This window comes from Danio rerio, chromosome 10 (assembly GCF_049306965.1).
Source record: "Danio rerio strain Tuebingen ecotype United States chromosome 10, GRCz12tu, whole genome shotgun sequence".
NCBI lineage: Eukaryota > Metazoa > Chordata > Actinopteri > Cypriniformes > Danionidae > Danio > Danio rerio.
In genome coordinates, this window is record NC_133185.1 from 50525001 (window position 1) to 50552593 (window position 27593).

At 35.9% G+C, this 27593-nt stretch overlaps 3 protein-coding genes across 53 annotated transcripts in view; 1 reads left to right on the top strand and 2 right to left on the bottom strand.

Annotated features, from left to right (window-relative positions):
- hip1r (huntingtin interacting protein 1 related) overlaps positions 1-13534 on the bottom strand; it is a 33980-nt gene extending 20446 nt beyond the window's left edge. For both annotated transcript variants that reach the window (XM_021479479.3, XM_073915279.1), the window contains exons 1-12: positions 13172-13534; positions 9828-9891; positions 9305-9447; positions 9160-9216; positions 7676-7756; positions 6653-6729; positions 5902-5963; positions 3307-3447; positions 2836-2893; positions 1554-1629; positions 727-858; positions 71-120 (exon numbers count right to left, since the gene is read on the bottom strand). In XM_021479479.3, the coding sequence (XP_021335154.2) occupies positions 71-120; positions 727-858; positions 1554-1629; positions 2836-2893; positions 3307-3447; positions 5902-5963; positions 6653-6729; positions 7676-7756; positions 9160-9216; positions 9305-9447; positions 9828-9891; positions 13172-13267 (1037 nt within the window). In that variant the 5' untranslated portion in view covers positions 13268-13534. The remainder of the gene's footprint in view (positions 1-70; positions 121-726; positions 859-1553; positions 1630-2835; positions 2894-3306; positions 3448-5901; positions 5964-6652; positions 6730-7675; positions 7757-9159; positions 9217-9304; positions 9448-9827; positions 9892-13171) is intronic.
- denr (density-regulated protein) overlaps positions 1-27593 on the top strand; it is a gene marked incomplete in the record, with an annotated part of 42607 nt that overhangs the window by 4535 nt on the left and 10479 nt on the right. Inside the window, 2 exon segments of the mRNA NM_001002697.2 lie at positions 9432-9447; positions 22029-22056.
- ccdc62 (coiled-coil domain containing 62) overlaps positions 13492-27593 on the bottom strand; it is a 44138-nt gene continuing 30036 nt past the window's right edge. For 15 of the 50 annotated variants that reach the window (XM_073913766.1, XM_073913767.1, XM_073913762.1 and 12 more), the window contains 11 exons: positions 25925-26062; positions 24475-24667; positions 24060-24226; positions 22685-22786; positions 22423-22594; positions 21868-21984; positions 21438-21526; positions 21035-21135; positions 17582-17887; positions 14769-14901; positions 13492-14008 (listed from right to left, as the gene is read on the bottom strand). In XM_073913766.1, the coding sequence (XP_073769867.1) occupies positions 13994-14008; positions 14769-14901; positions 17582-17887; positions 21035-21135; positions 21438-21526; positions 21868-21984; positions 22423-22594; positions 22685-22786; positions 24060-24226; positions 24475-24667; positions 25925-26062 (1533 nt within the window). In that variant the 3' untranslated portion in view covers positions 13492-13993. Of the gene's footprint in view, positions 14009-14636; positions 14902-17581; positions 17888-21034; positions 21136-21437; positions 21527-21867; positions 21985-22422; positions 22595-22684; positions 22787-24059; positions 24227-24474; positions 24668-25924; positions 26063-27593 lie in introns of all 50 variants that reach the window. The other 35 variants (XM_073913776.1, XM_073913775.1, XM_073913772.1 and 32 more) reach the window with 5 other exon arrangements.

Here is a 27593-nt window from a genome sequence, read left to right on the forward strand (position 1 = left end):
TCCAATAAAAATATCTTCATTTAAGAATGAAAATTTCTGTTAAAAATACTAAATAAAATGTGTTTGTTACCTTTGCTCCGGTACATCGACTGGATAATCAAACTGGTTGAACCCATAATACTGTTAAACAAAAGAAAGACATGTTAATGTGGTCACAAATGCAGAAACACACTCCGCAACACAATCTGCACTTAATATTTATAATAAATTTCACAAACACCTACAAAGAAAGTTATTATAGATTTGCATTTTGCATCATTTATTTAATAGTTTTGTTAGTTTTAGTTTAGTGAACACGTTTCTTATATATCTGTTGCTAATAACTGTAGTTTATCAGTGTGAACAGAACATGTCCAGTGCTTAAAGTTTAGTGTTTGCACAGCTTACATTCACTAAATAAATAAATGTAATAGTTTGAACAAACACTGAAGCCAAAACCACACAAAATGCAGAAAATAAAATTAAAAATTACGACACATTCAGACAGCCTTCTTTATATTAAAGATCATCCTGTATATGTGTTCAAAAATGCCTTGTTTACGTTTTTGGGAAACAATTTTTCTGTTTATACTCTAAAGCTGTTTGTCTTCATAATCTGCTCTGGACTGATGTGTTTGGCGCCACCTACGGTTAGTTCTCTAAACTGCAGCAGCTCAGATTTTACACCACAGACTGACTGCTTATAAATAATAAAAACGATTATATATTTTTGACAGCATGTTTTACCGGCTGAAATTGTGCTTCACTGAAGTCCGCCTGCGTCTCGGTTTCGTCATCATAAACAAATCTCTCATTCTGGACGACCACCGGCTTCACATGATCCGCCAGCGACGCCGCACGCAGGAAATTTGGAGGCTCCTTTAACAGAAGAAATAAGACATGAATCATAGTGTTTATTTCTATCAAATAGAAAATGTATAAAAATATAATTATATTAATTTTTTTTTTTTAATTACTTCATTTACTCATCCTTAAGTTATTCACAGTGTATTTGACGATTTTTTGAGAGACAAACACAGTCAGAGTCGTTTTAAAGTATACGCTGACTGTTCATCCTGTATAATGGTATCGGGAAGAGACTTTGATTTCAAAATTGATCGTAAAACTAACCCATACTGACCCATTATATGCTGAATAATGTTGTTGTAATAGTGACTTTTATTTTGACACTATATTTTGTAATACAAATTTTGAAAGCTTCAAAATAAACACAGCATATAATGGACTGGTTTTCTGAAAAATTTTAGAAACTTCAAAATAAAAGTCACTATCTGACACGATTATACAGCATAAAATGGGTTCGTTTTATGATGAATTTTGAAAACTTCAAAATAAGAGTCACTATCCAATATAACTATACAGCATGAAGAGCCAGGATCAATTTTAAACTACTCTGTGTTTGTCTGACAGAAAAAAGTCCTATACATGGACGGTGGCTTGAGGATGAGAAAATTATAGTCACTTTATTTTTGGGTGAACTAAACCTTTAAGGTCAATAATATTTTATTTTTGGGGGGGATTTGAAAGCTTCAGAGATGTGATCAGGATCTCACGTTGGGCAGATCAGGGATCTGAATGATGGTTTTGAAGAACTCGATTCCCCTCGCTCTCTCGAAAAACTCTGTCAAACTAAAAGACACAATCAGACGAATAAACCACACGCTCAGAAATAATCAATGTACATCTGTTTTATAAACACAACTCAATAAAGTGCACATGACTGTAAAATAATGTTGCTTTAAACAAAGATGACCTCAAATGAAAAGAAATAAAACTCACTTTTTGAGAAAGTTCTCAGTTGTGCAGCTTCACTTTTCAAATTAATCCAAATTCAGCAATAAATTGATCAAAAGAGACTGTAAACATCTTTTAATGTTCCCAGAGATTACTATTTCTTTTATTAATAAACTGTTATTACTGTGACATTCATTTCTGTCTTCCGAAGCAAAAAAAGCATTAAAAAGCTGGATTATACTTTTATTTTTACATAGTTTATCATTCACTAATGTGTTATTAACATCCATAAGCATGCTGGTTATCATTAGTTAACGCACTGCAAGTTAAGATGAACTAACAATGAACTGCTTTATCTCCAATAACTAATGTTAAATACTGTAATAATGTATTGTTCACTGTTTGTTCATGTTCATAAATATATTAACTAATAAAACCTTCTTGTTACTGAAAAATCTGCTTTACAGTGGGTTTACTTTGTCATATTTCTATCATAATGTTGTTGGTGCCTGAGTTATCTTGCTGTTTAATTAAATAAATCTACATCCAGGAAAGTAAGTATTGAACACATTGTCGCAGATGTGTGTTTCTCACAGACTTCAACAGTGTCAGAATCTTGATAATTCAGCAGCTTGATTTTCTTTCTCTGAAAGCATCTGAGAGTCTCCTCGGCTGTGTTTTGGATCATTGTCTTGCTGAAATGGTTTGATCTTCATCCTGCTGCTGATGTAGATGTTGGACTGAAGCTGCTGATCTTCATTTACACTGAGGAAGGGCAGAGGCTTGCTGAGAGATTTCAGCTGCTGTCTGGGCATTCACTGCTGAAACACACCGCCCTTTCTTCATGTGTTCAACACTATATCCCTGCGTCATTTCATTTTGTTATACAGAACTTAATGTGTAAACTAATTAGGTTTATTTTCTTTGCATATAGGGATTTCTTTGATTGTTCTCTGGGGAAAATCAGACAACAGCACCTTCAGAAATATGTTTTCTGAAAAAATGCTGATGTGTTCCATACTTGTTTTCCCCGCTGTGTGAGATTTTACATTGTTTACGGATAATAAAATAGCCTGTTGTGTTATTTTGCATAAGTGTTACCTGTTGAAGTGATCGCGGAATCGGTCTCTGTGTCCTAACAGAGCGTCCACCGGTATTCCTGAAACACACACAAGTTGATGAACACTGTGAAGACGATGCAGTAAACCATACAGAGAGCAGGGTTCTGACTCTTTTTATAGCACCATTAGCTTTAAATTTAGCACATTTGTAATCCACACATAGCATTTCTTTGGCACTTTATATTTACATTAAAAATATAATTTAAAAAATTATAAATTAAACTAAAATGAAGTCATTTTTAAAGAGCTTTAATAAAATGTGTTTTCTGAAATATTGCTAAACTGTGCATTAATTGTCATTGATTTAAATGTTAGATTTTCTTCCTCTACTGCAGCACAGCATAACTTCCGAATGAACACCAAAACACCATTCAAGCACTTTTAAGGGCCTGTGCTTGTTTTTAAGACCTGTTTTTAAGAATCCTGAGAGACAGAAAACAGCGAGACTCACGGCTGTGCAGCTTGAACAGCAGCTTGACCAGGAAATGATAAAGCGGACCAGAATCCTGGATGAGCAGAACCAGCGGAGCCAGACGACACTGACCCACAGCTGTGGTGGAGCTGGTGGAGTGGGAATCCATCTGACGGAAAACTGAACAACACATGCACGTCTGATGAATGCTGGATTCTGATTGGCTGATCAGCACTCTAAGGTGTTTGCTTTAGGGATGAACCGATTTGGAATTTTTGACCAACACCAATAATTAATGACTCGTTAGATTTGGATGCCGATTTGGTTGATAAATATACATTTCAAATTTTTATGCACGATTTCAAAAACAAAAGATAAAAACATTTAATTTAATTGAATTAACTATTAATTTCTATATACAGCTGAAGGCAGATTCACCCCCCCCCCTTGAATTTTCTTTTTTTATATTTTACAAATGATGTTTAACAGAGCAAGGAAATGTTCACAGTGTTTCTGATAATATTTTGTCTTCTGGAGAAAGTCTTATTTGTTTTATTTTAATTCGAATAAACACAGTTTTTATTTTTTTTTTAAGCCATTTTAAGGTCAATATTATTAGCCTCTTTAAGCAATTTCTTTTTGGATAGTCTACAGAACAAACCATCATTATACAATAACTTGCCTAATTACCCTAACCTGCCTAGTTACCCTAATTACCCTAGTGAAGCCTTTACATGTCACTTTAAGCTGTATAGAAGTGTCTTGAAGTCTTGAAGAATATCTAGTCTAATATTATTTACAGTCATCATGACAAAGAGAAGAGAAATCAGTTATTAGAGATGAGTTATAAAACTAATATGATTAGAAATGTGCTGAAAAAATCTGTTAAACAGAAATTGGGGAAAAATAAACATGGGGGCGAATAATTCAATAATAAAATCAGAATAATTCTAACCAATCAAAATAGCAACTCAATAATAAGCAATCGTGTCATCCAGCAAGCATGTAAAATGGATTGACCAGCTGAAATAATACATAATTCATCACCATACAGATATCAGCTTAATTTTATTATTGGGCCGATAACGCTATTATTATGCTGCGTTCACACCAGACGGGGAACGCGCGGATAAATAGCCGCGTGAACATTTGAGTATACTCGTTTCATTCACACGTTAAACCCCACTTCATTCGCGTGTCAAATTCACTTCAGAACAGACGCTGATTCGCGTGATGGGCAGGGCTTCTGTCTGCCTGGTGACTCTAGCTTCATAGCTAAATAGTTAACATGGATTTTATGAAGAAAATAACAGTGTTAATGTGCTTTATGAAGGCTGAAAAACAGCATCGATATGTTTAGAGCTGTGTCTGAGTCCACTAGATTCTGAGGTGCATCCAGGTCTGTGAGCTCATAAACTCCTCCAGAAACTGAACCTGGATGACGGAGGCTTTCAGCGGTGCTTCTGACTGAGCCCAGCCCAGTTTGATGAACCTTTTGTCAGTGTCGGCTGGAGGATTTCCCTCGGGACACCTACAACAGGCGATACGTCACAATCACGCCCCCACAGGAGCAAGCTCCTGATTGGTTAACGCGGCACGAATGTCTGCTGAAGTTCAGATTTTCGTACTCGACCGATTCGCACGAAACACACGTTAAGCATGTCAAACCCGCAAAACGCTCCATTCGCGCGTATCGCGCCGCAGGATGTCTATTGGTGCGCTTGCATTGACTTAACATGTAAATCACTCGCGTTTGATGTGCTTTCCGCATCTGGTGTGAATGCAGCATTAAAAATCTAAATTTTCAGCTGATATCGCATTACAATATTGAGTTCCTGTCCAAAAGTCACTAGTTGCGTTACTTAGTTACTCTTCACGATAAGTAATGCGTTACGTTACTTTTGCATTACTTTTACTTAATTTTTTCTAGTAATGCTTTACTGTACTCGTTACTTAGAAAAGTAATATTATTATGTAACTGTGTTACTTGTAATGCGTTTCCCACAACATTAGCTGTCGATATATCATGCATACCTAGTTTGGTTATTGTCAGATAAAGGCACAGTTAAAGTAGTTCCGGCAGGTTTAGGGCGTATTACAGCTCCATATTACTCCGCTGTATGATGAGAGTTATTTCACAGCTAAAACAGTCAAAAATTACAACAGAAGTCTTTGGAGGAGATAATAATAATAATATAAATAATAATAATAATAATAATAATATATGTTATTTAAAGCGCCTTTCAAGAACCCCAAGGTCACTATGCAACATATATACTGTATATACACAATTTAACAATTTAATAAACTTACAAAATAAAAAAATAGAGAAGAGGATACAAAAACAAAGACAAAACACTAAATGTAGAAGTGCAGTTTTAACCCCGCCGGTCCTACACCACCCAACCCGCTCCATGCTGCTATCTAACCGGCGACCTTCCACATGGAAGTTGGTTGCGCTAACAAGGAGGCTAAAGACCATGGCCTCTAGCATCTGTCACTGTATGCTGTTTTGAACAGATTGTGAACAGATGAGTTTCAAGTTTAAGTGAGACAGATGTGGAGGACACTAGAGCTACACACAGGAGCAGTTTATGCTTGACAAAAAGTTCAAATAAAGTCTGAACTCCTCACCTGTTTCCTGCAGTTTCAGACCCGCTTCCATGTAGTCCAGAACTTCACCTGTGATGTCAAACCTGCGCAAACATCAGTGAGCTTTATTTACATGAACAGCTTATTCAATGATTCACTTTTCCGTTCTGAGAGTGTGTGCTGTGCTTTTTATGTTGCTAGGCAACCACTGAGTCAGCTGTGTATTATGCGCGAGTGCTGCTGTTGGTGTTGTTATAATTGTAATTTCGCAAGTTTCATAATGATATAACTTTTCTAAGTAACGAGTAAAGGAATGCATCACTTACAGAAAATTAAGTAATTATATTTGAGTTACTGTTTTAAAAAAGTGAATGTAATGTTTTTAATTTTAATAATTATCTTTTAAAATATAATCAGCAGAATTAAAATGAGCGTTGAAGCTGGCGCTGGATGAGTGTAACTGAGGGACGACAGAATGAAGGATCCAGTTTATTAAACAGAGAATAATCAGACAGGCAACGATCAAACGTGCACAAACAGAATCACAGGGGTAATCCAGATGCATAGTCAAAATCAGAGATGAAGAGGTCGATACAGGCGGCAAACAACATACACAAGAAAACAGCTTCTTTCGCTCAGAGTTGACTTTTTCACACAGAAAGCAACGGTAATGCCAGCCGCAGCAGGCGGATAAAGCACGAGGCGAGGAAGCAGCACGCAAAACACTCGCAGACATTAGAAACCCATTCAAAAAGACACCTCTCATCACAAATATCAGAATCAACGCACTTACACTTTATTGATATCAATGGCGATGACTTTATCAAGAACTTCCTCTGAGGCTTCAAGGTTTGCAGGGATTTCCGGATGCTGAGGAGGAAAATATACAGATTTAATATTATGTAGAATGCAAATATATGACAACAGCAGTATAACAACAACAACAGACGACAATTAATAAGCATTCTGTCAAACTGTGATACTTTAATGTCAAAACAGGACTCTTGTAAATATCCAAGGTCCCCTAGTGGCTGGATGCAGTGCAGGTCATAAACCCCACCCCCTCCATGTAAACAAATGGGAGTTTAATCCACAATAAAATCTAAATTCCGCTTACAATTCCCTTTTCTAAAAGATGATTCTGCTCATTTTAGGTAGGACTCATAAATGCAGATTTAACTGTTATTTTTTGTGAAAATAATTCTAATTTATTTAGTAATTTGATGCTATCAAAGGGAGGCATGTGCTTATGATTGACAGCTGTGATTGACAGCTTCAAGGCAAAACATTAAGGTGAAAATAGACTCATTCATTTTAGTTTACAAAAAATACAATTGAGCAGGACACACACACACACACACACACACATACACACACACACACACACACACACACACACAAATAAAAAATACATTCTAATTGTATTGTTTTGATACTTTAATACTAAATTTTTTGCTTTCTTAACACTAAACTATGAAAATATGAATCATAAATAGTGTGGATCAGGGCTGTCCTGGAGGGCTGCTGTCCCGGAGAGTTTAGCTCCAACCTTAATCAAACACACCTGAACCAGCTAATCAAGCTCTTACTAGATACACTAGAAACTTCCTGGCAGGTGCTGAAACAAGTTGGAGCTAAACTCAGCAGGACTCCGGGCCTCCAGGATCGACTTTGGACACCCCTGGTGTAGATAAATGTAGACAATAAACATTTCAGGAGCATGAAGATATCTAGGGTGTAAACGTAAAGACATTTTCCTCACCACTATTTGCATCTCACAATGTCTGCGGACAAATGAAGTAAAGAATAAACTTGCCTTTAAATGAAAATCAATTTTGATGCAGAGCAGCTTGGAGTACAGCGCCACGATATGTCCATATCTGTCATGAAGATTCCCCTGAATGAAGCAAAGATTCACACTGAAGATTATACCAGTGTTATTATAATAACCTATAACCATAAAACTATTATTTTGGCATGAAACAAAATAAAATACATTTTAAAAATGCATACATCAAACTTTTGCTAGTTGTCAAGAAAATACTCACACTTTAATTTAGTTGAAATTAAAAGTAAACTGTGTAATTTAAACTTTTAACTGCTCACACCTTTGAACATTGACTTGAAATTCACATGGAAGATATGGAAGACATTTTAGGCTTTCAAACAATATATTGTTTACCATAACTGATTTGTTTAGACTATAATATTATGATTTAAAAAGGCAATTATCTGCTCACAAAGCATGCATTATTTTATTTAGCCTGGCTGTTAATAAAATGATGCAATAATAAATAAATAATAATAATAATAACTAATGCAATAAATTTGGTTGGTATAAAATACAATAAAAACAAATGCGATAAATTTGGTTGTTAATAAATTTATTAAATAATTAAATAATAATAATAATAACTAAAGCAAAAAATCTGGCTAGAAATTATGCAAAAAAATATCTAATGTAACAAACCTGGTTATTAAAAAAATGCAATTAAAAAATGAATGCAATAAATCTGGTTGCTAATGAAAAATGTAATAATAATAATATTATTAATAATAATAATAACAGTAATAAGTAATGTAATAAATTTGGTTTGGTAATAAAATGATTCAATAAAAAAATAAACCATAAAAACGAATGCAATAAATCTGGTCATTAATAAAAAGGATCTAATAATAATGACAATAATAATAAAAATAATAATATTAATAATATTAAGTGCAATAAAACTGGTTTGGTAATAAATGATGCAATAAAAAATAAATAATAATAAGTAATGCAATAAATTGTTTGTAAGTTAATAAATAGTTTGAATAAAAAAATAAAATAATAATAATTATAACTGAAACAAAGCTGGTTGTTAATAAAAAGATGTAATAATAATAATAAAATAACAAGTACAATAAATGTGGTTGTTAGAAAATACAATTAAAAAAAGAATGCAATAAATCTGGTGGTTAATATAAATCTAATGATAATAACAGTAATAATAATGAGCAATGTAATAAATCTGGTTTGATGCAATAAAAAAATAAATAATAAAAATGAATGCAATAAATCTGGTTGTTTATAAATAGTTTAAATAAAAAAATTATATAATAATAACAACTGAAACACTAAAGCTGGTTTTTAATTAAAAAAAAAAAAAATATATATATATATATATATAATTATAAGATAATAACTAATACAATAAATCTGATTGTTAATTTAAAAGATGCAATAAACAAAATATTAAAAATAATTAATGCAATAAGTTTGGTTGTTAAAAAAACAGATGCAGTAAATGTGTTTCAGACCCATAGTATGCCCATCTGCCTGATGGCGGCGGTGTGACTCCTGCTGTCCCGCACCATCTGAAAAAACCCAAACCAATCCCGGCGAGATATTACTGACAGAAATGAGGATAAATGAAGAGGATATACTGCTGTTATATGCACTCACGTTTGGGTGTCCATCACGCAGCAGTTTGTGCACCATGTGGCAGAACTTCCAGCTGAGGATAGCATTGCTGGACAGAGGCAGACTGATCGCATGAGACCAGAAGGTGACGGCGCCGCCCTCAGTATGAGTGCCCAGGAGGATCTCTGAGCCAGGATAAAGACTAAACACACCATACACACACTCTTACAGGAAACAATATCGCAAATACACTCTAAATATGCAGGGTTCCAATAACACAAATCCATTAAGTTAACTCAACTCTTGTCAAATGTTTAAATTCTGTTGTGTTGGTGCTGTTTTTGCCTCATTGACTTCCATTATAATCACATTTATTGATTGCAAAGCCATGACAGTAGATACTCATGCATTCTTGATTATTGCTGTTGGAAGTCTTTTTTTTTTTTACTGTTGCACTATTATTTGCTCAATGCTCTGTTATTTTTATTTAACTACTGGTATTTAACAAGACCATAAACAGTAGCACACAATGCACAATAAATCAACGCTCTATTATTAAGGATACTGCGGGCGTATTTCTCTTTGATAGGAGCCTCAGCGCTGGTGATGGACTTGCTGATGCTTTGAAGCTGAAAAAAGATAAAGATTAAATATCATATATTATTAATAAATGATGCACATGAGTAATGCATTGGTTTTTCATGCATTAAGCAGTACAGTTATAATATCATATATTAGTAACATCTTAGGGGCAACATGGTGGCGCAGTGGGTAGCATAATCGCCTCACAGCAAGAAGGTTGCTGGTTGGAGTCCTGGCTGGGTCAGTTGGTGTTTCTGTGTGGAGTTTGCATGTTCTCCCCATGCAGGTGCTCCGGTTTCCCCCACAGTCCAAAAACATGCGGTACAGGTGAATTGAGTAAGCTAAGTTGGTCGTAGTGTATGAATGTGAAAGCAAGAGTGTATGGGTGTTTCCCAGTGTTGGCTTGCAACATTATAACGGCGGAAAAGGCGCAGGAAGAATAACCTTGGGCTAATTTACTACAGTAATAATGGTGTAGATATGCGAGCACTTTAATCTACGTTATAATTTATTACAGAATATTAATGCAGCGATGCGTGCAAGTTAATCTACATCGAGTCATGGAGGAGTGGAGAGCATGAGACTGATTCCAGTGACGCTCCAGGGACAGATGAGTCTTCGCTGAGGCCATCTTCCAGCCTCCACTGCTGAGACTGCAGCTCTACACATGACTTTTGGCCAGCGGAGAAATTAAATGGTCGTGCCAAACTGAGGCCCCGTTTACACTAGTGCGTTTTAGTTTTAAAACGGCGTTGTAGAATGAAAACGATCCGCGTCCACACTCGCGTTTTACCCAGCGTTTCTGAACAGCTCTCCGTCCACACCAAAACGCTGAAAACGCACATCACGTGACCACACACACACTCTCGGGCAAGCGATCCAGCATTTCTACCCAGATGAGAGCTCTGCTTGTCGGACTGCTCATCACGCATCTCCCGCTGGATCTAATCTCACTATATTTATTAAACGGGATATTTCATTCATGTTGTTGTCTTTATCTAACGACATAGGCCAATTCCCTGACTTTAGTCATTGGAATCTATTAAGTTACTTGTTCACGGGTAACATGTTTTGGTTAAGCGCAAAGATAAGTTAATGATTAATCCAGGTACATTGACTGATCGCTTGCCTTTATTTCCTACAATGTATAAACTTATTGTATGTTATACTTTTATAATTATCGATTATTAAAACTGATATTCAGCAAAAGAGAGGCTGTGTTTCGTATTTTCACTGAAATTGAAAGGAGGCAGTTGTTATCGGCTCCGTTTTGTTATAAATATCCACACAGTGAAGATGACGCTCATATATGCAGCACGACGCCTCAACATTTCTGCTGTCTGTTAAGTTGCTAATATTAAAATGAAAATAGGCAGTTCCTTAAATCATGTTTACATTTTATTGTTGAGAAAGTGAAACAACGTAGCCAAGGTGATGTGAATGAAGTTATAAAATACACTGTTCCCTTTGAATATTTACCTGTGTCCTCGGTATGTTTTCCATATCAAACTGAAAAGGGGGAGACTGCAATTGATCAAACATGCGAAGTCTGAACTTACAAGAAGAGGATGCGAGACTGAACTGTGTGTGAGCTACTTAATATTGAGGAAAAGCCCCAATCAGATAGGCGAACGTTTGCAGCTCCGCCTCCGTTTTCAGACGTCTCCGTCTTTCCCCATCCACACTGAGACGGAGCAGCAGCGTTTCAGAATGAAAACGGCCTCTCCAGCGTTTTCGAAACGCTCCGTTTTCGGCGCTCGAGAACTCCGGCGTAGTGTGGACGGATGGCGTAACCGTAGCAAAACTTATGCGTTTTCAAACTAAAACGCACTAGTGTAAACGGGGCCTCAGTCTGGTTCTCTCAAGGTTTTTTCTTCTTCACTCTCCTATGAAGTTTTTTCCCTGTCCGCTGTCGCCACTGGCTCGCATGGTTCAGGATCTGTTGAGCTACGCATCGATGAATTTGCTCTTCAGTGTTTGGACTCTCAGTAATGATTTTAAATCACACTGAACTGAGCTAAACGGAACTGAACTTAAACACTAAATACTGAACTACCCTGATCCAGTTACTATGACCATTTATGTGAAGCTGCTTTGTGCTTGATATCATATTAGGAGAAATATGTTGATTAAGAATCTTAGAAATATAATAAGATATGTTAAGAGCATATTCACACCCTGATGTCAAAAGTAACACATTTATAAATGAGTAATACAGTGGTAAAAGATTTTAAAATGGTATAAATATTAGAAACACAATGGTACATGTTTCCCAGTACTTCCCAGGATGCAGCTGGAAGGGCATCTGCTGCATAAAACAAAAATTAGATAAGTTGGCGGTTCATTCCACTGTGGCGACCCCTGATTAATAAAGGGACTAAGCCGAAAAGAAAATTAATAAATGAATGGTACATGGCCAAACTATAAATATAAACGTGTATATTTATATAATTAGTAATATAGTAATAATAAGTAATATAAACGGGTATTAGCACGTCCTGGATTATTTATGTGATATTAACTTACATGTATACCAGAGAGCCTCGAAAACATGGTAGGCCAGGCCTACGTAAGTTACGTAACGTTACTTACAAGCGTAATATTACCAAGTAAAAATACATAATCGAGTTGTAAAACTAACGACAGATCATGGTTAAACGGTATTAAACCTCGCAGTGACAGTAAACTATATAAGTGTGTATTTTAAAACAGTTCATTGAATGTTTACGGTTGTATTACATATTTCAGTGAAAGAAACACAGAAAACAAAACACAAGTAGCCCATTTCCTTAAAAATGCAGTTTGAGATCAACCTGAGGTAAAATATAAATATATCAGTGAGTTATATCTGTGATGACGTTACACGGAAGGTAAAATAGGAGTCTGTGGTAAAATGAACGCTGGTTATCCGACTGGAGGCCTAAGTTTAAGTTATAACATTATCTAAGGTGAAGTGTGAATATTTCTGGAATAAAACTGTACTCTATCAGCCTATATTACATCTGAGGAACACCCGAATTAAAATATCAACATCTCTGAGGTAAAATGTGACGTTAATTGAGAATCTTAAAGATAAATCTGACGTAAGGTATGAAAATATCTACAACAGGTGTGATTATTTCTGGAACTGTTGAATTTTGAGGTAAAGTGTGAATATATTAGGAATAAGTGAGTATCTGTGGCAAATCTGAGATAAAGTATGAATATATCCGATGTAAAAATCTAAGGAAACGTGACGTCCTATATCAGGAATAAGAGTGAATATCTAAAGGAAATCTGAAGTATGAATATCCGAGGAGCTATAATATATCTGAGGTAAAATCTCACCTGTAGTTTGACGAACTGCTCTTTTTCCGCCGCTAACACCTTCTCAGATTTATCCGTTTTCTCGTTTTTCTTCGATTCGTTTTTCTTTGAGGCCATTTCAACTTCTTCAGGTCAATGACTGAGTCCCGACACACACACACACACACACACACACACACACACACACACACACACACACACACACCTGTCACGTCAACGTCAAAGGGAGATTCCTTCCAGACTAAGCCAAAATAATATGATTATAAATATAAATAAAACACAAACTAAAACAAATATCAAGAAACTAGACAGCGCGAATAAAGGCGAGCAGGCGGTCAGTCTCTCAGTGAAACTGTTTATTGTGATGGTGAATGTGCAGAGATTGAGCAGTGTTCAGTGGCTCTTCATCACCAGTGCAGGATCTCTGAGGGAAACCGGTTTGATGAGACTGAAACTGGAATGTCATCCTGAAAGACTGGTTTCACACTTCAACAATAGTCTGAGGTAGTGCTTTCTGAAGGACTAATGCTTATTATTATTATACTGTTTAACAGGCATCATAGAATACATTCTGCTTGAATACTGAATTATCTGTACAAATACTCTAGCTTTGCAAAAGTTCTCTTTGGTTGCAAAAACAGCTTTATTTTCAGCAGGAGGGAGAGATGATGAAGGGTTCGCTGTAGACTTCTTCCTGTTGGACATCTGTTAGTCGCCTTCCTGTAGGAAATAAAGGAGAAATAAATTATATCATGTGTTAAAGTCTGTCATCCTGAAGCTGCCGCAGACTTTTATTTCGATGATGGCTGTTTTTGAAGCACTATTTGCGTCCCAAATGGCACACTATGCACTTACGCTCTTGTACACTCCACTATGTAGTGTAGAGTTTAGTGTTGTCACCAACAGAACGTCATTTTTATACTAAAAATAAATTCAACAACATAACTGGGTTATAATGTACGTTGCCAGATTTTGTAAAGAATGTTTGAGATTTGAATATTTCCTCAATTGTGTGAGGTGATGAGCTTCATACAAGATCTGGCAACTTGACAAACATAGATGATTAGTGTTTTTTCATACTCTAGAAAACGACATTAGTTTAGCTCCTCCCTTTCTGCTACATGACCAAACTGCTTTTTCTATCAATTGACCAATCAAATGCTCTCTAGTATCTGACATGCCCCGCCCCCTTCAAGACCCTTCACATTTAATGCTCTTGAACTCAAACACTGAACAGAGGAGTAATAAAGCAAAATGCTATTGGCTGTTTTATAAAAAGGGGAGGGGCTACGCTGTCCCACCCTCTCTTAGTCTTTCGGTTGCGATTATGTCAAACATCTAATAAAAATGCACATTTCAAAGCACTTCACAGGACCTTAAAATGATAAGTGCATTTATAGGTTATACTATCAAATTAAGGTTTGCAATATGTTTGGAAAAGTCAATTCTAACACACAAGTTTTTTATTGCATTTACACAGTTTGACCAGCAGGTGTGGCCAGCATGTGGCGTTTCGAAAGCTATATATAAAATATGCAAATTCACTTGGGTCACACCTTTTAAGTCAGAAACTACATAAATACAGAAAAACTATGTTACTGTTCTATAATTATATTACTGTTGTGATGTGAATCTTCACCTCTTTCCCACAGAGTTCAATGTTTACTGTAGAGTCGTGTAAACAGACAGAGCTCCGCCTACTTCCGTGAGAGGAGGCAGGACAATCCAGGTGGAGGAGGTCCAGATCTGTGCTGGAGAGCCAATAGAAAACCAGTATTCAAATCATTTTATTATGACAATACAGCATCTATACAGGCAGCTGGAGAAAACATCCCAATTCAGATAGGAAAAACACATTATTAAGTGTAACCCACTATTCTCAGTGGCTTTCTGGGAGATTTTTTCCCATAGCGATTAAATAAAAGAAAGTTTTATCATCCATCAACCGAATTACGCAGCTATTAGGAGAATCACAACAATACAGAGTTCAATTCAAAGCACTAAAGTATGAAAATCCGATAAAAAGATAGCGACTAAACAAATCTACAACCTCATGAAGCATTGCACATGAGCACATTAAAAACTTAAAAGAACAAACCACCTTTAGAAACTCTCTCTCTCTCTCTCCATATGCACCAGACACTCACAATCACTCCATATCTCTATAAAAACATGCATTTCTGAGCGTGCCTCACACAGCTGAGTGGGCTTGACAACCTGTAGCAACACTCTTCTCTCCATATGCACCGCACACTTTACTCCAGCTTACAAGGACTCAATCAGAAACTGTTTACATGTTGAATATATCACACAATCATGTGGCAGTACTTGTTTTCTTCAATCTTAAATACCTCTTTTGCACATTATCTTGCACAGATTTGTTCTGTTTTATGTAAAAAGTACTTGAATAGTCTGTCTCAGGTTATAGTTTAGCATGTATAGAATAAGTATATATTAAACAATCGCTCATACGTTCAGTGCTGTGTTTATATTTATATAGATATCCCATAGGGATTAAATGGTGTGTGTGTGTGTGTGTGTGTGTGTTTGTGTATATATATATATATATATATATATATATATATATATATATATATATATATATATATATTAGGGCTGCTCGATTTTGTGAAAAATCATAATCAGGACTATTTTGGTTATAATTGTAATCACGATTATTCAAAACGATTATCAGTTGAAGTCAAAATTATTAGCGCTCCTGAGAATTAAAAAAAAATAATTATTTCCCAAATGATGTTTAACCTCTAATATTTTTTCTTCTAGAGAAAGGGTTATTTGTTTTATTCTGGCTAGAATGAAAGCAGGTTTAAATATTTTGAAACCCATTTTAAGGTCAATATTATTAGCCCCCTTAAGCTATATATTTATTGATTGTCTGCAGAAGAATCTACTGTTATACAATGACTTGCCTAATTACCTCAATTAAGCTTTTGAATTGCACTTTGAATCTGAATGCTTGTATACTGAAAAATATCAAGTCAAAAATTATATACTGTCATCATAGCAAAGATAAAATAAATCAGTTAATCATGAGTTATTAAAACTATTAAGTTTAGAAACAAGTTGAAAAAAAATTATTTCCATTAAACAGAAATTGGGGAGGAAAGAGGTTGCTAATATTCAGGAGAGCTAATAATTGTGACTTTAACTGCATATATATATAGTTAATTTCCACCCTGCAAAGGCACGAGAAATTAATAGAATATAATAAAATATAAAAACTGACTGTGCTTTAAGCATCTTCACTGTAAGTAAAACACTTAAGCTACAAAAGTCCTTCAGTCTAGAGCAGAGAGGGATTTCTTTCCTTTTATTGTTTGATTAATAATGATGAAAACAGGCGGCAGCAGGAATATTGCGCGCGGTCACTTTAATGGTTTCTCTTTCACATGTCTTTTGATTCTCAGCTCATTTGTTTATTACAGAAATAAGAGTTAATATGAATAATCATTAACACCACGTTGACACATATTTGACCATTAAAGCGCTCACGTTAATGACTTTAGATGTGTGCGCTCTGCTCGTCTCAGTGTGCGAATGAGACCGAATGCTGACCGCACACACACACATACACACAGAAGCACGCAGTCTTTCGCGCTTTTAAGAGCAACAATTGTGGAAAGGGGCTGTATATGATGCAATAATCGTTTATCTCAATAATGATTTTTCATAATCTCTAGAAGCCAAAATTGAAATCAGATTTTCGATTAATTGCACAGCCCTAATATATATATATATATATATACACACACACACACACATACACACACACACACACATACACAGGTGAAGTCAAAATTATTATAAAATTATATTATTATTATTAAATTATTTATTTTTTTCCGAATTTCTGTTTGACAGAGAGCAGATTACTTCAACACATTTCTGCACATAACAGTTATAATAACTCATCTCTAATAGATAATTTCTTTTCTCTTCGTCATGATGACAGCACATAATATTAGACTAGATATTCTTCAAGACACTAGTGTTCAGCTTACAGTGACATGTAAAGGCTTCACTAGGGTAATTAGGGTAAAGTTAGGGTAATTAGGCAAGTCATTGTATAACAGTGGTTTGTTCTGGAGACAATCCAACACTAATATTGCTGAAGGGGTGAATAATATTGAGCTTAACATGACTTTAAAACAAATTAAAAACTGCTTTCATTCTAGCCTAAATAAAACAAATAAGACTTTCTCCAGAAGAACAAATATTAGAGGAAACACAGTGAACATTTCCTGAATCTGTTCAACATCATTTGGGAAATATTTGGAGAATAATTAAAAGAATAAAAGAATAATTCTGACTGCAACTCTACATATATGCGTTTCATTAAAGTGGAAATCAATTAGAAAACACTGAACATGACTGACTGCTTCACTTCCTCTTTAAGCAAGTGTTCCCTACCGAGGGATCCTGGGGCTGAAGTCGAGATCGATCACACACACAGGAGTGCCCGACGCTTCGTCATAGTCGATCACAGCCATGATGTCCAGCTCTGCAGCACTGTCCTGCATCTGTAAACACTGCTGATCCTGCTCTACATCTGCCTGCTCTACTGTCTGTGTTTCTGCACATGCATGCTGGGATACCATGTGTGCGGAGGAATGCTGGGATACGACGGATGCAGAAGAAATCAGGCCTGTTTCTATCTCTGCATCTGCATGAAGGCTGTATTCTAGCGCACAACTGTCTCCTAAACCAGAATCAGGCCTACGAACACAACAACACTCCTCAGTGTACAGACGCCAGTACAGTTTCAGTTCACTTTCATTTTCAGAGTTTCTCTTTCATTTACTTTTTTTGCTGTATTTTAGTCATTATTATTAGTTTTTTAACATGTCTATTTTTTTGTTATTATTATATATTTACTCATTATAATATATTAATATTATTTCTATAGATTACTGTATTAACATTATTTCTATATGATAATAATGATGATATATACACCATAGTGCTGGCCAAAAACTCATCACGAATAATCACATTCCAAATAAAACCTCAAATATGTGTGTGTGCTGTGTATATTATACATATATTTATTATATTCTGTGGTTCTTGAATCGGATTGGCTGGTAAGTGTGATAATCTGCAATAACAGCACTGGACCAGCCTCCTCACCCTTCACCCTTGTGTATTACTCCGCCCACATACAACGACAAGCAGAGACAAGAGGAGGATGCTTTACTTGTGTATATATATATTTGAGAAAATGTTTATTTATATTTAGATACAAAATATTTACGTATGTGACACAAATCATAAATAAATTGAAATGTCTATGTGACAACTGTTGTCCATACATGTATGTGTGTACAAACAAACAAACTTTTATTTTAGACATGATTAATCACGACGCACATTACAGATTGTAAAAGACTGAATCATATGGACTTGAAGGAAACTATGTTGGTGTTTATGCTTATAATACAGTGCTTTTTGCGGGCGGGTTGGGGTGGGAGGCTAATGGGAGAGTAACCTGTACTATAAAAACAACTGTATAAGAAGAATATAATCGTTGTATGTGATGCCTCTGGTGATCTGTTTGTTCTGTTATGTTAAAACGAATAAAAAAACAAAAGTATAAAAAATAAAAAAATTATAATAATAAAAGCATATTAATTTTATAGAATTTAAAGTCAATTAATAATATTCTACTTAATAAATGATTTATTTGACTGTCTCCAAAACAAACCACTGTTATACAATGACTTGCCTAATTACCCTACCTTTACCCTAATTACCCTAGTGAAGCCTTTACATGTCACTGTAAGCTGAACACTAGTGTCTTGAAGAATATCTAGACTAATATTATTTACTGTCATCATGACAAAGAGAAGAGAAGTATTAAAATAAATCTTATAAAATTAATTTATAAAATAAAATTTTATAATAATCAATAATTTAGTATTTAACTGTACAAGTAATATTTATAGACTTTTTTATAATATTACAGCATTTTTTAAATTGAATTCTAAATTTTAGTTATGTAATAGAAGCTAAATAACTCAGTTTATTTTATTACAAGTGCCACAACTTATTTTAGTTTTATGATTTGAGATTTTATTTTATTCTAATTATAATTAATAGTTGGAAAAAAGCTGAAATATCCACATGGAAAATCTAAGAAAGAATTATAATAAAAGAATAATAATCCTGGGGCCTGTTTCAGAAAGGAGGTTAAGTGAAAACTCAGAGTATTTTAACCCTGAAATGAGAGAAACTCTGGGTTTTCCGTTTCAAAATGGCAGGTTTGTTAAACTCGAGAAGGCAGGGTAAGTCAAGCCTGTTTCTGAAAGAGAGTTAACTTTAACTCAGAGTCAGTTACTGTGGTCACTTACTCTGTGAATCTAACCTGGTCAGAAGCAGGTTTTATTCTCTAAACTCTGAGTTTCTGTCGGTCTCCTCCTCTTTTTTAAAGATGAAGCGGTATTTCTCGCCTTAGTCTTACGTTTCCACCCACCTATTTTAATGCTTATTTTGGATACGTGCATAAAAACGATTGATAGAAATGTCATGATGCACATAACTTTTTAAAATATGCATAAAAAACGTGCATAACTGAGTAGGATAAACTTTTATTTGATAGAAAATGTGCGCATAAACTACGATGGAAACACTTTTACTGAACAAATTACAGTATGTACATTAAAAAAGATCATGATCATATGATAATGAAAATGTGTGTAAATGGACAAACCAGCAGGCTGAGCACACTGTAACATGTCTTAAATATTGTTTTAGTCATTCTAAAATGCCTGAACTGTTTCAGTATTAGTGTATATTATTAATTACCTCCGAACGTCTGGAGCGTGTCAAGAGTCTCCGCGTCTCATGGCTTCAGACGCTCCCACGTGTTCATTGTGTTTCAGCATTGTCTTCTGACATCGAGGCGCAAGTACATTAATTAGGCTAAATAAAGAATTAATTGACGCAGCTTCTTCTACCACAGTAAATTCTGTTTTTACTGTTGATATTTGGTGCCAGTTTAATCAGAAAGTGACGATTTTTTTCTCTTTGACTCGTTGGATGGAATTTTATTCGCATCTTTTATGCAATATTCCAGTTTTGCACATAAACTTATGTAATATATTTGGATGGAAACATAGATATAGCCTACATTTTAGTCACACAGAGAAGAACTGTACGAGAATGGCTTATCCTTTTTTAATAAATAATTAAATTAAATTCACCTTCGACATGCACTGTAACTAGATTAATGGGATTATTATTCTTTCTAAAAATTATTTTTAGTACTGCTTACCTTCTAAATGTTATATTAACCTCTATCACTTGATCAATAAAAAAGGCAGACACACAAGTGCACTGTTACATCATTTAAAACTAATAAATGTATAAAAAAAAGTTTAGAAAAAAATATATAAACGTCACAAATTACATTACTTATTTTATTATACTTAAATATTTAAATACTTAAAAAGTGAAATTAGGCATTAACTTGAGCAGCTGTTTTCCCACGCTATCTGTCTCTTCTTCACTGATGGTTGCTTCTTTTCAAATATATAAGCTCACATTTATAACTTTGCATGAGAACATCAAGTTCAGCTGGAGAAAGAAATGCTGATCTCTTTTATAAGATGTTCCCATAGTCACTCGTAATGTCTGCGCTCCATTGATAATGCCTTTTTAAAGTCACGGTGTGCTCGCTTAACTCTGAGTTGCTCTACTCAAAGTTGATTGACCCAACTCAGATCAGCTGTTCTGAAACCAAAAACTCTGAGTTTTTAATCTCTCGGTAAATAAACTCAGAGGTGAAGTTTAAACTCTGAGTTGTTTGAACCTCCTTACTGAAACAGGCCCCTGGTCTATGCTGTTTTTGTCTGTTATTGTTGTCACCTGTCGCGTGACCTTTGACCCTCATGGTGCCGCAGGGCTTCTCTGGTGCTCTCCAGGTTCAGCTTCAGCAACTGCAGGTCATTCTGCTGGTTCTCACACACCTGACACACACAATCCTCAGTTAAAGATTACAAGATACAAAACTATTACTTTGTTCCTAATGTCATACACAGATGAACTGTTCAGCACAAAACTAGCCATGTGAGCGAACAGCATCGATAAGGTTACTGCTATACGCTTCCAATGATGGAAGAAGGAACAATTCTGACTCCGCCTCTAGGCCACGCCCTCCACTATGACACAACGCCGACCAAGTCTATAAGTGCGTAGAAAAACTGGAAAAGCAGCACAGAGGACGGAGGTGTGTGTGAAACTGTGTGACTGAAAGAAAAGAGTTGATCACCTGCCGTAAACAGAGCAGCTCAGAGTCAGCGCGGGTCTGCTTCGATCGGGATAACTCCAGCAGCTCATCCCTCCAGCTCTTATCTTCATCTGCACACACAATAATGAAGCACAAACACCTTAAAAAGACTAAGAAGTTTACTTTCTGATAATGGCAGCAGCTGTGCTTCATCTAAACTTGTGGGAGCGCAGACAGATGCTCAAGACAGCTCTGGAGGGAATAATAATAGAAGAATAATACTGGAGTATTGTGGTGACGGACTGACAGGGGGGTGAGGCCTTTTACAATCAGCACAACAACACTTCACATCTGCAACTATTTTTTGACAATCATTAAGTTGATGTGAGTGTGAGTGTGTGTGTGTGTGTGTGTGTGTGTGTGTGCTGGAGCGAGAGTTTAGTGTATTAAGTGTGCATTATCAGTGTCGTACTGATCATCTGCAGCTCCACAGCGCTGATCTCCTTCCTCAGCAGCTGGTTCTCCTGCTTCAAGCGGATCAGCTCTTCTCTCTGGCTGTTGTTCTCGATGGTCTTCTCCTGAAGCTCAGCTGGAAACACAACACACAGCAGAACTCTTTATTTGTTTACAGAGGGTTTGCATTTACATGTAGATGTGTTAATTTCCCTTCACAGCCATACTGGTGATACATTAGAGAGAACAGATGCAGGACGGTGGTTTTCTCAGAATAAAAGCCGTCTGGTTTATCAGCAGCCTGATGTGAAGATCAGCACTGCTGTAGAAGACTGAAGGGTTAAATATACAGTAAAATGTCCGATTGTCCCAGCAGCACTCAAGAATGCAGGATTATCTGCTGTCATGGCTTTGCCATCAATAAATGTGATTATAATGGAAGACAATGGAGCAATCAACCCATCAGTCTGAGCTCTGGCTATGCAGAGATCAGTGCATCTACACATTTCTGCACAAATGAAAGCATCATGAGAACGCAGTGTGTACAAGCAGCACGCTGATAGTGCAAACACACCTTTGAGCTGTGTGTTCTGGTATCGGCTCTCTCTGAAGCGCTGTTTGTGCTCCTCTGCGTCTCGCTGTGTTTTGCCATCTCGCGTGCGCAGTTCCTCCAGGGTCTTCTCCAGCTCACACACACGGCCCGACAGCTCCAGGATGTGGTTCGTGGCTTCGATCACATCTTTATCCTTAAGGAAGAACATGAGCTGATATTACTGACCCTGACTCAGAGTTGGGTGTGTGTTAGAGTGAGGGTGTGTGTGTGTGTGTGTGTGTACCTTAAGTTTGAGCATTGAGCTGAGCTCCTCCTCCCGTACCTGTAGTTGACCCACCTGAGTTGACAGCATCAGAACTGTCGACTTCAGACTCTCATTTCTGTCCTGTGGAGAAACATACATTCAGTCACACACACACATTTGCTCTTTCTGGTGTGTAACACTATTCCCATTGTCTTGTTAGTATGTATGCATGTGTATCACATATACACAATACAATATATGCAATACGCACACGTTTATATATGATGTTAAAACACGCTTTTATTTTGGATGTGATTACTCGCAATTAATTTTTGCACACCACTGATTTTTATTCATTAACAGTGTTGTGAAAAAGTGTTTGCCCCCTTACTGATTTCTTAATCTTTTGCATGTTCGTCACACTTTAATGTTTCAGATCATCAAACTAATGTAAATATTAGTCAGTTAACACAAGTTCGCACATCATGCAGTTTTGGAATGAAGGTTTTTATTATCAAGGGAAAACAAAACTACATAGCCCTGTGTGAAAAAGTGTTTGCCCCCCTGTTAACTTAGCTTGGTTTATCACACGAGTTGAGTTTGTCCAGCCACACCCAGGCCTGATTACTGTTCATAATCAACAATCCAGATATCACTTAAATAGGACCTGACAGACAAAGAGAAGTAGACCAAAAGATCCTCAAAAGCTAAATATCATGCCAAGATCCAAAGCAATTTAAAAACAAATGAGAAAGAAAATAATTAAGATCTACTAGTCTAGAAAAGGTTATAAAGCCAATTCTAAAGCTTCGGGATTGCAGCGAACCACAGTGAGAACCCACAACATTATTCACAGAACTGCAGGCCTCAGTTACGGTGAGTGTTCATGACTCCACCATAAGATAGAAACTGGGCAAAATGGTTTGCATGACAGTGATCATAAAGGAAAACCACTGCTGAGCAGAAAGAAAATAAAAGCACATCCACTTGAGAATTAATGTGGCCTAGTCAAAGTGCTGACCTGAATCCAATTGAGATGCTGTGGGATGACCTTATAAAATTGATTCATGCTGGAAAACCCAACATGCTGGAAAATAAGACTCACTGCAGGTTATGGAAAACATTTGATTGCAGTTGTTGCTACTGATGGTGGCCCAGCCGGTTATTGGGGTTTGGGGCAAACACTTTTTTCACTTGTGTTATCTTTGGCTAATTTGTTTGATGATCTAAAGCATTAAAGTGTAACAACCCGGCATACATCACTTTTCACACCACTGTATATTTTAGACTCTTGTTTTTGGCACTTGTCATTAGACTGTAACTGCATCTCACTGTTGTTCTTTGCAGAATGACAATAAAGCTGAATCTACTCTAATCTGCTGTAATGTATGGCGAGTGTTGCTGTGTTACTGACCTCCAGGTCCTGCTCGTGTCTGCTGGTGTTCATCTGCCTCTGGCTGAGCTCGTGCAGCTGCTGCTGTGTGCTGTTCAGCTCCCGCTCTGAGTGCTTCTCTCGGGCCTCACTCAGCTGCAGACGCCTGCTCAGAGCTCGGATCACATCATTACGCTTCTGGAGCTCATCTGGGGGACAAACACTGACAATCAGGCACACTGAAGATTTATATATACTAGCCGTTAAGAGCATACACGGACCTGCACTTGTTCTACAGGGAATAGTAGAATATAAAACCATGAAAACAGCAGAACATCTGGATAACTCTGGAATACTCTGATGATTTGACACACACTAACTCTATTTTCAAACACATTGTAGGGCATATAGCATGTGATTTGGTACACAGCCATGGTTTTGCTGTGGTTTCCTTTACCCTCCAGTCGGGCAGATCTCTGCTCCAGGATCAGCACCCTCTGCCGCTCCTGTTCCCAGATCAGCATCTGCTTGTGATGAGCTGCAGCCATAGTGTTGAGCTCCTGATCTCGGTCCTTCAGCTCTGCTATGAGGAGCTGCAGCTCCAGACGCTGCCGCTGCACTGTGGACACCTCCACACCACTCCCTGCAGACTACACACAACACATCATCACTCCACTCAACTCTATTTGGACCAATTCATTAACATTCTGACATTTTGAGTCAATTCAACTCAATTAAATTAAACTCAATTAAATTAAATTTGATTAAATTAAATTCAACTGAACTACATACAATTGGATTTGAAGCGATTAAATTTGATAGAATTCACCTCACCTCAATTTGATTCAATTCATCTTAGTTCCATTAAATTAAATTCAACTCAATTTTATTAAATTCAACCCAACTCAATTAAACTAACTTCAATTGAAATGAATTGAACTCAACTGGATTCAAATCAATTCAATTCATCTCAATGTGTTTCAACTGAACTGAGCTAAATTCAACTGGATTTGATTAAATTAAACTTGATTTAATTAAACTCAATTTAATTAAATTAAATTTAACTCAACACAACCATTTATTTCCAGATAGATAAAATTCGAATCCAGTCAATTCAACAGAGCTTTATTTATTCAACTCAACTCAATTAAACTCAATTCAATTTAATTCAATTGAAATTAATTTGATTATATTTGATAGAATTCAACTTAACTCGATTAAATTCAATTAAACTCAATTTCATTCAATTAAATTCAGCTCAACGCAATTTTATTCAATTCAATTCAACTAAATTTAATTGTATTTGATTCGACTGAATTCAGCTCAACTCAATTTGATTTAATTCAATTCAACTAAATTTATGTGGATTTTTTAAAATTTGAATTCAAATGAACTGAATTTTATTAAATTCAACTGAACTCAATTCAATTAGATTTGATTCGATTAAATACGATTTAATTCAACAACTCAATTCACTTCAACCAATTTGATTCAATTCGATTTAAATCAACTCAATTCAATTAGATTAAACAATTCAATTTGATTAAATTTCATTATTTTTAAGCAATGCTTTACTTGTTTCCTATGAAAGTAATGTTATTATGTAACTTGTGTTACTTGTGATCCTCACACACTGAGGAAGGCTTTGTGCCGAAACGTCTGTTTGTCTGTTATCACCCGTAAAATGTAAGAAAAAGTAAAAATAAAAACAGTATGAAGCAATTGAGTGCGAATCATTACCTTCTTTTGAATACTTGTGATGCATTTGCCCCAACACTGCCCCCATGAGCACATATATGCATTTACTGTTTGAGTAAGGTGAAAATGACACTTGTGTCAGGCTAAAACTAGCAAAGTAGACTTGTGACGCCAGCTGTGCAGGGGGATAACAGGGCCCATAGAGTTACCTGTAAATCCTGAGTGAAAGTGAAAGAGGACGCTGGTTTTGAGAGGTCATGCAGATTCAGCAGCGCAGGTTTCACTCTAGCTTCATCTCTGTGTTTACTGGAGGAAACTTCTGGAGTCTCATGAGCAGCAAAAAGATTCTGAAGAATTGAGCATCAGAAAAATCACATTACATACATTCGCGTGTGGCGGTTCATTCCGCTGTGGCGACCCTGGATTAACGAAGGGACTAAGCCGAAAAGGAAATGAACAAATGAATGAATCAACAGTCGCGTCTTGCTCATCAGTAGCCCCACACGGATGCTGCACAAATTTTTAGTCCATCATGTATTTACTTGTGTAAGTGTGTGTAAATTTATATTGATTCAGTTTTTAAAATAATTTCATTCATATTTTATGATATAACAGTGATAATAAAATGTTCATTAATTTATTTACAATACAGTGTGTAAAGTCATATGTTCTGTCTTTTAGTCGAGATATTAAACGAAAGACTTTCTTTGTTTACCAAATAAGCTCTCTAATTGGATTTGCATTGTAAACAATAAATAAAAATTAAAAAGGTATTACTTTTATTTCACATATACAGTTTTCAGTTATGATACTCCTAAAATCATTCCGCATAAATCCACTGATTCTTTACTAAATTCTCAGCAGAAATAGCAAAAAAAAATGTCTGCATATTCTGTCTGGCCATACTCATCAGTAAATGCTGAAGTGAATGTGAAAATACAAATGATCATGTTGACATTGCAATAAACACAAACTCCTGTATAAAAAACACTAACAGAGTACATTACATTACATTAAAGAATGAAGATTTACCCACTATTTACTTTCCCTCAATTGGTTGTAAACTTTTATGAGTTTCTTTCTTCTGTTGAACACTAAAGAAGATATTTTGAAGAATGCTGAAAACCTTTAACCTTTTACTTCCATAGTAGGAAAAACAAATGGAAGTCAATGGTTACCTGTTTTCAGCATTATTTAAAATAACTTCTTTTGTGTTTGACAGAAGAAAGAAACTCCGGTTTGAGACAAGTAAAGGATGAGTAAATCATGACATATTCATTTAGGCATGACATTATACTTACTTTTAGGTATTAAATTTCAATGTACAACTTTCTGTGATTAACTATATACAGAATACATTCATTCATTTTCTTTTCGACTTAGTCCCTTTATTAATCAGGGGTCACACAGTGGAATGAACCGCCAACTCATTCAGAATACGTTTTACGCAGAGGATGCCCTTCCAGCTGCAACCCAACACTGGGAAAGACTCATACACTCTCACATTCACACCACAGCCAATTTAGCTCATTCAATTCACCTGTACCGCATGTCTCTGGACTGTGGGGGGAAACCGGAGCACCCGGAGGAAACCCACGCAAATATACAAAATACAGTGTATTTAAAAAACAATCATGTTTAGCTCAGACATAAACTAAAATAACCAGCACATATTATGTATGATGTATGAAAAAATACAAATAAAACTATTATATTTCACAAACATCGCTGGGTATGTCAAAGAATATTTCGTCCCTAGCCAGTATCGGATACCTCAAGGATTTCATACCATCTCATACTGATATTGAGTTCAAAAAATGGTCACAAATGTTCCATAACGATGCACTTAAATTATTTAAACAATTAGGAAATGAGTTT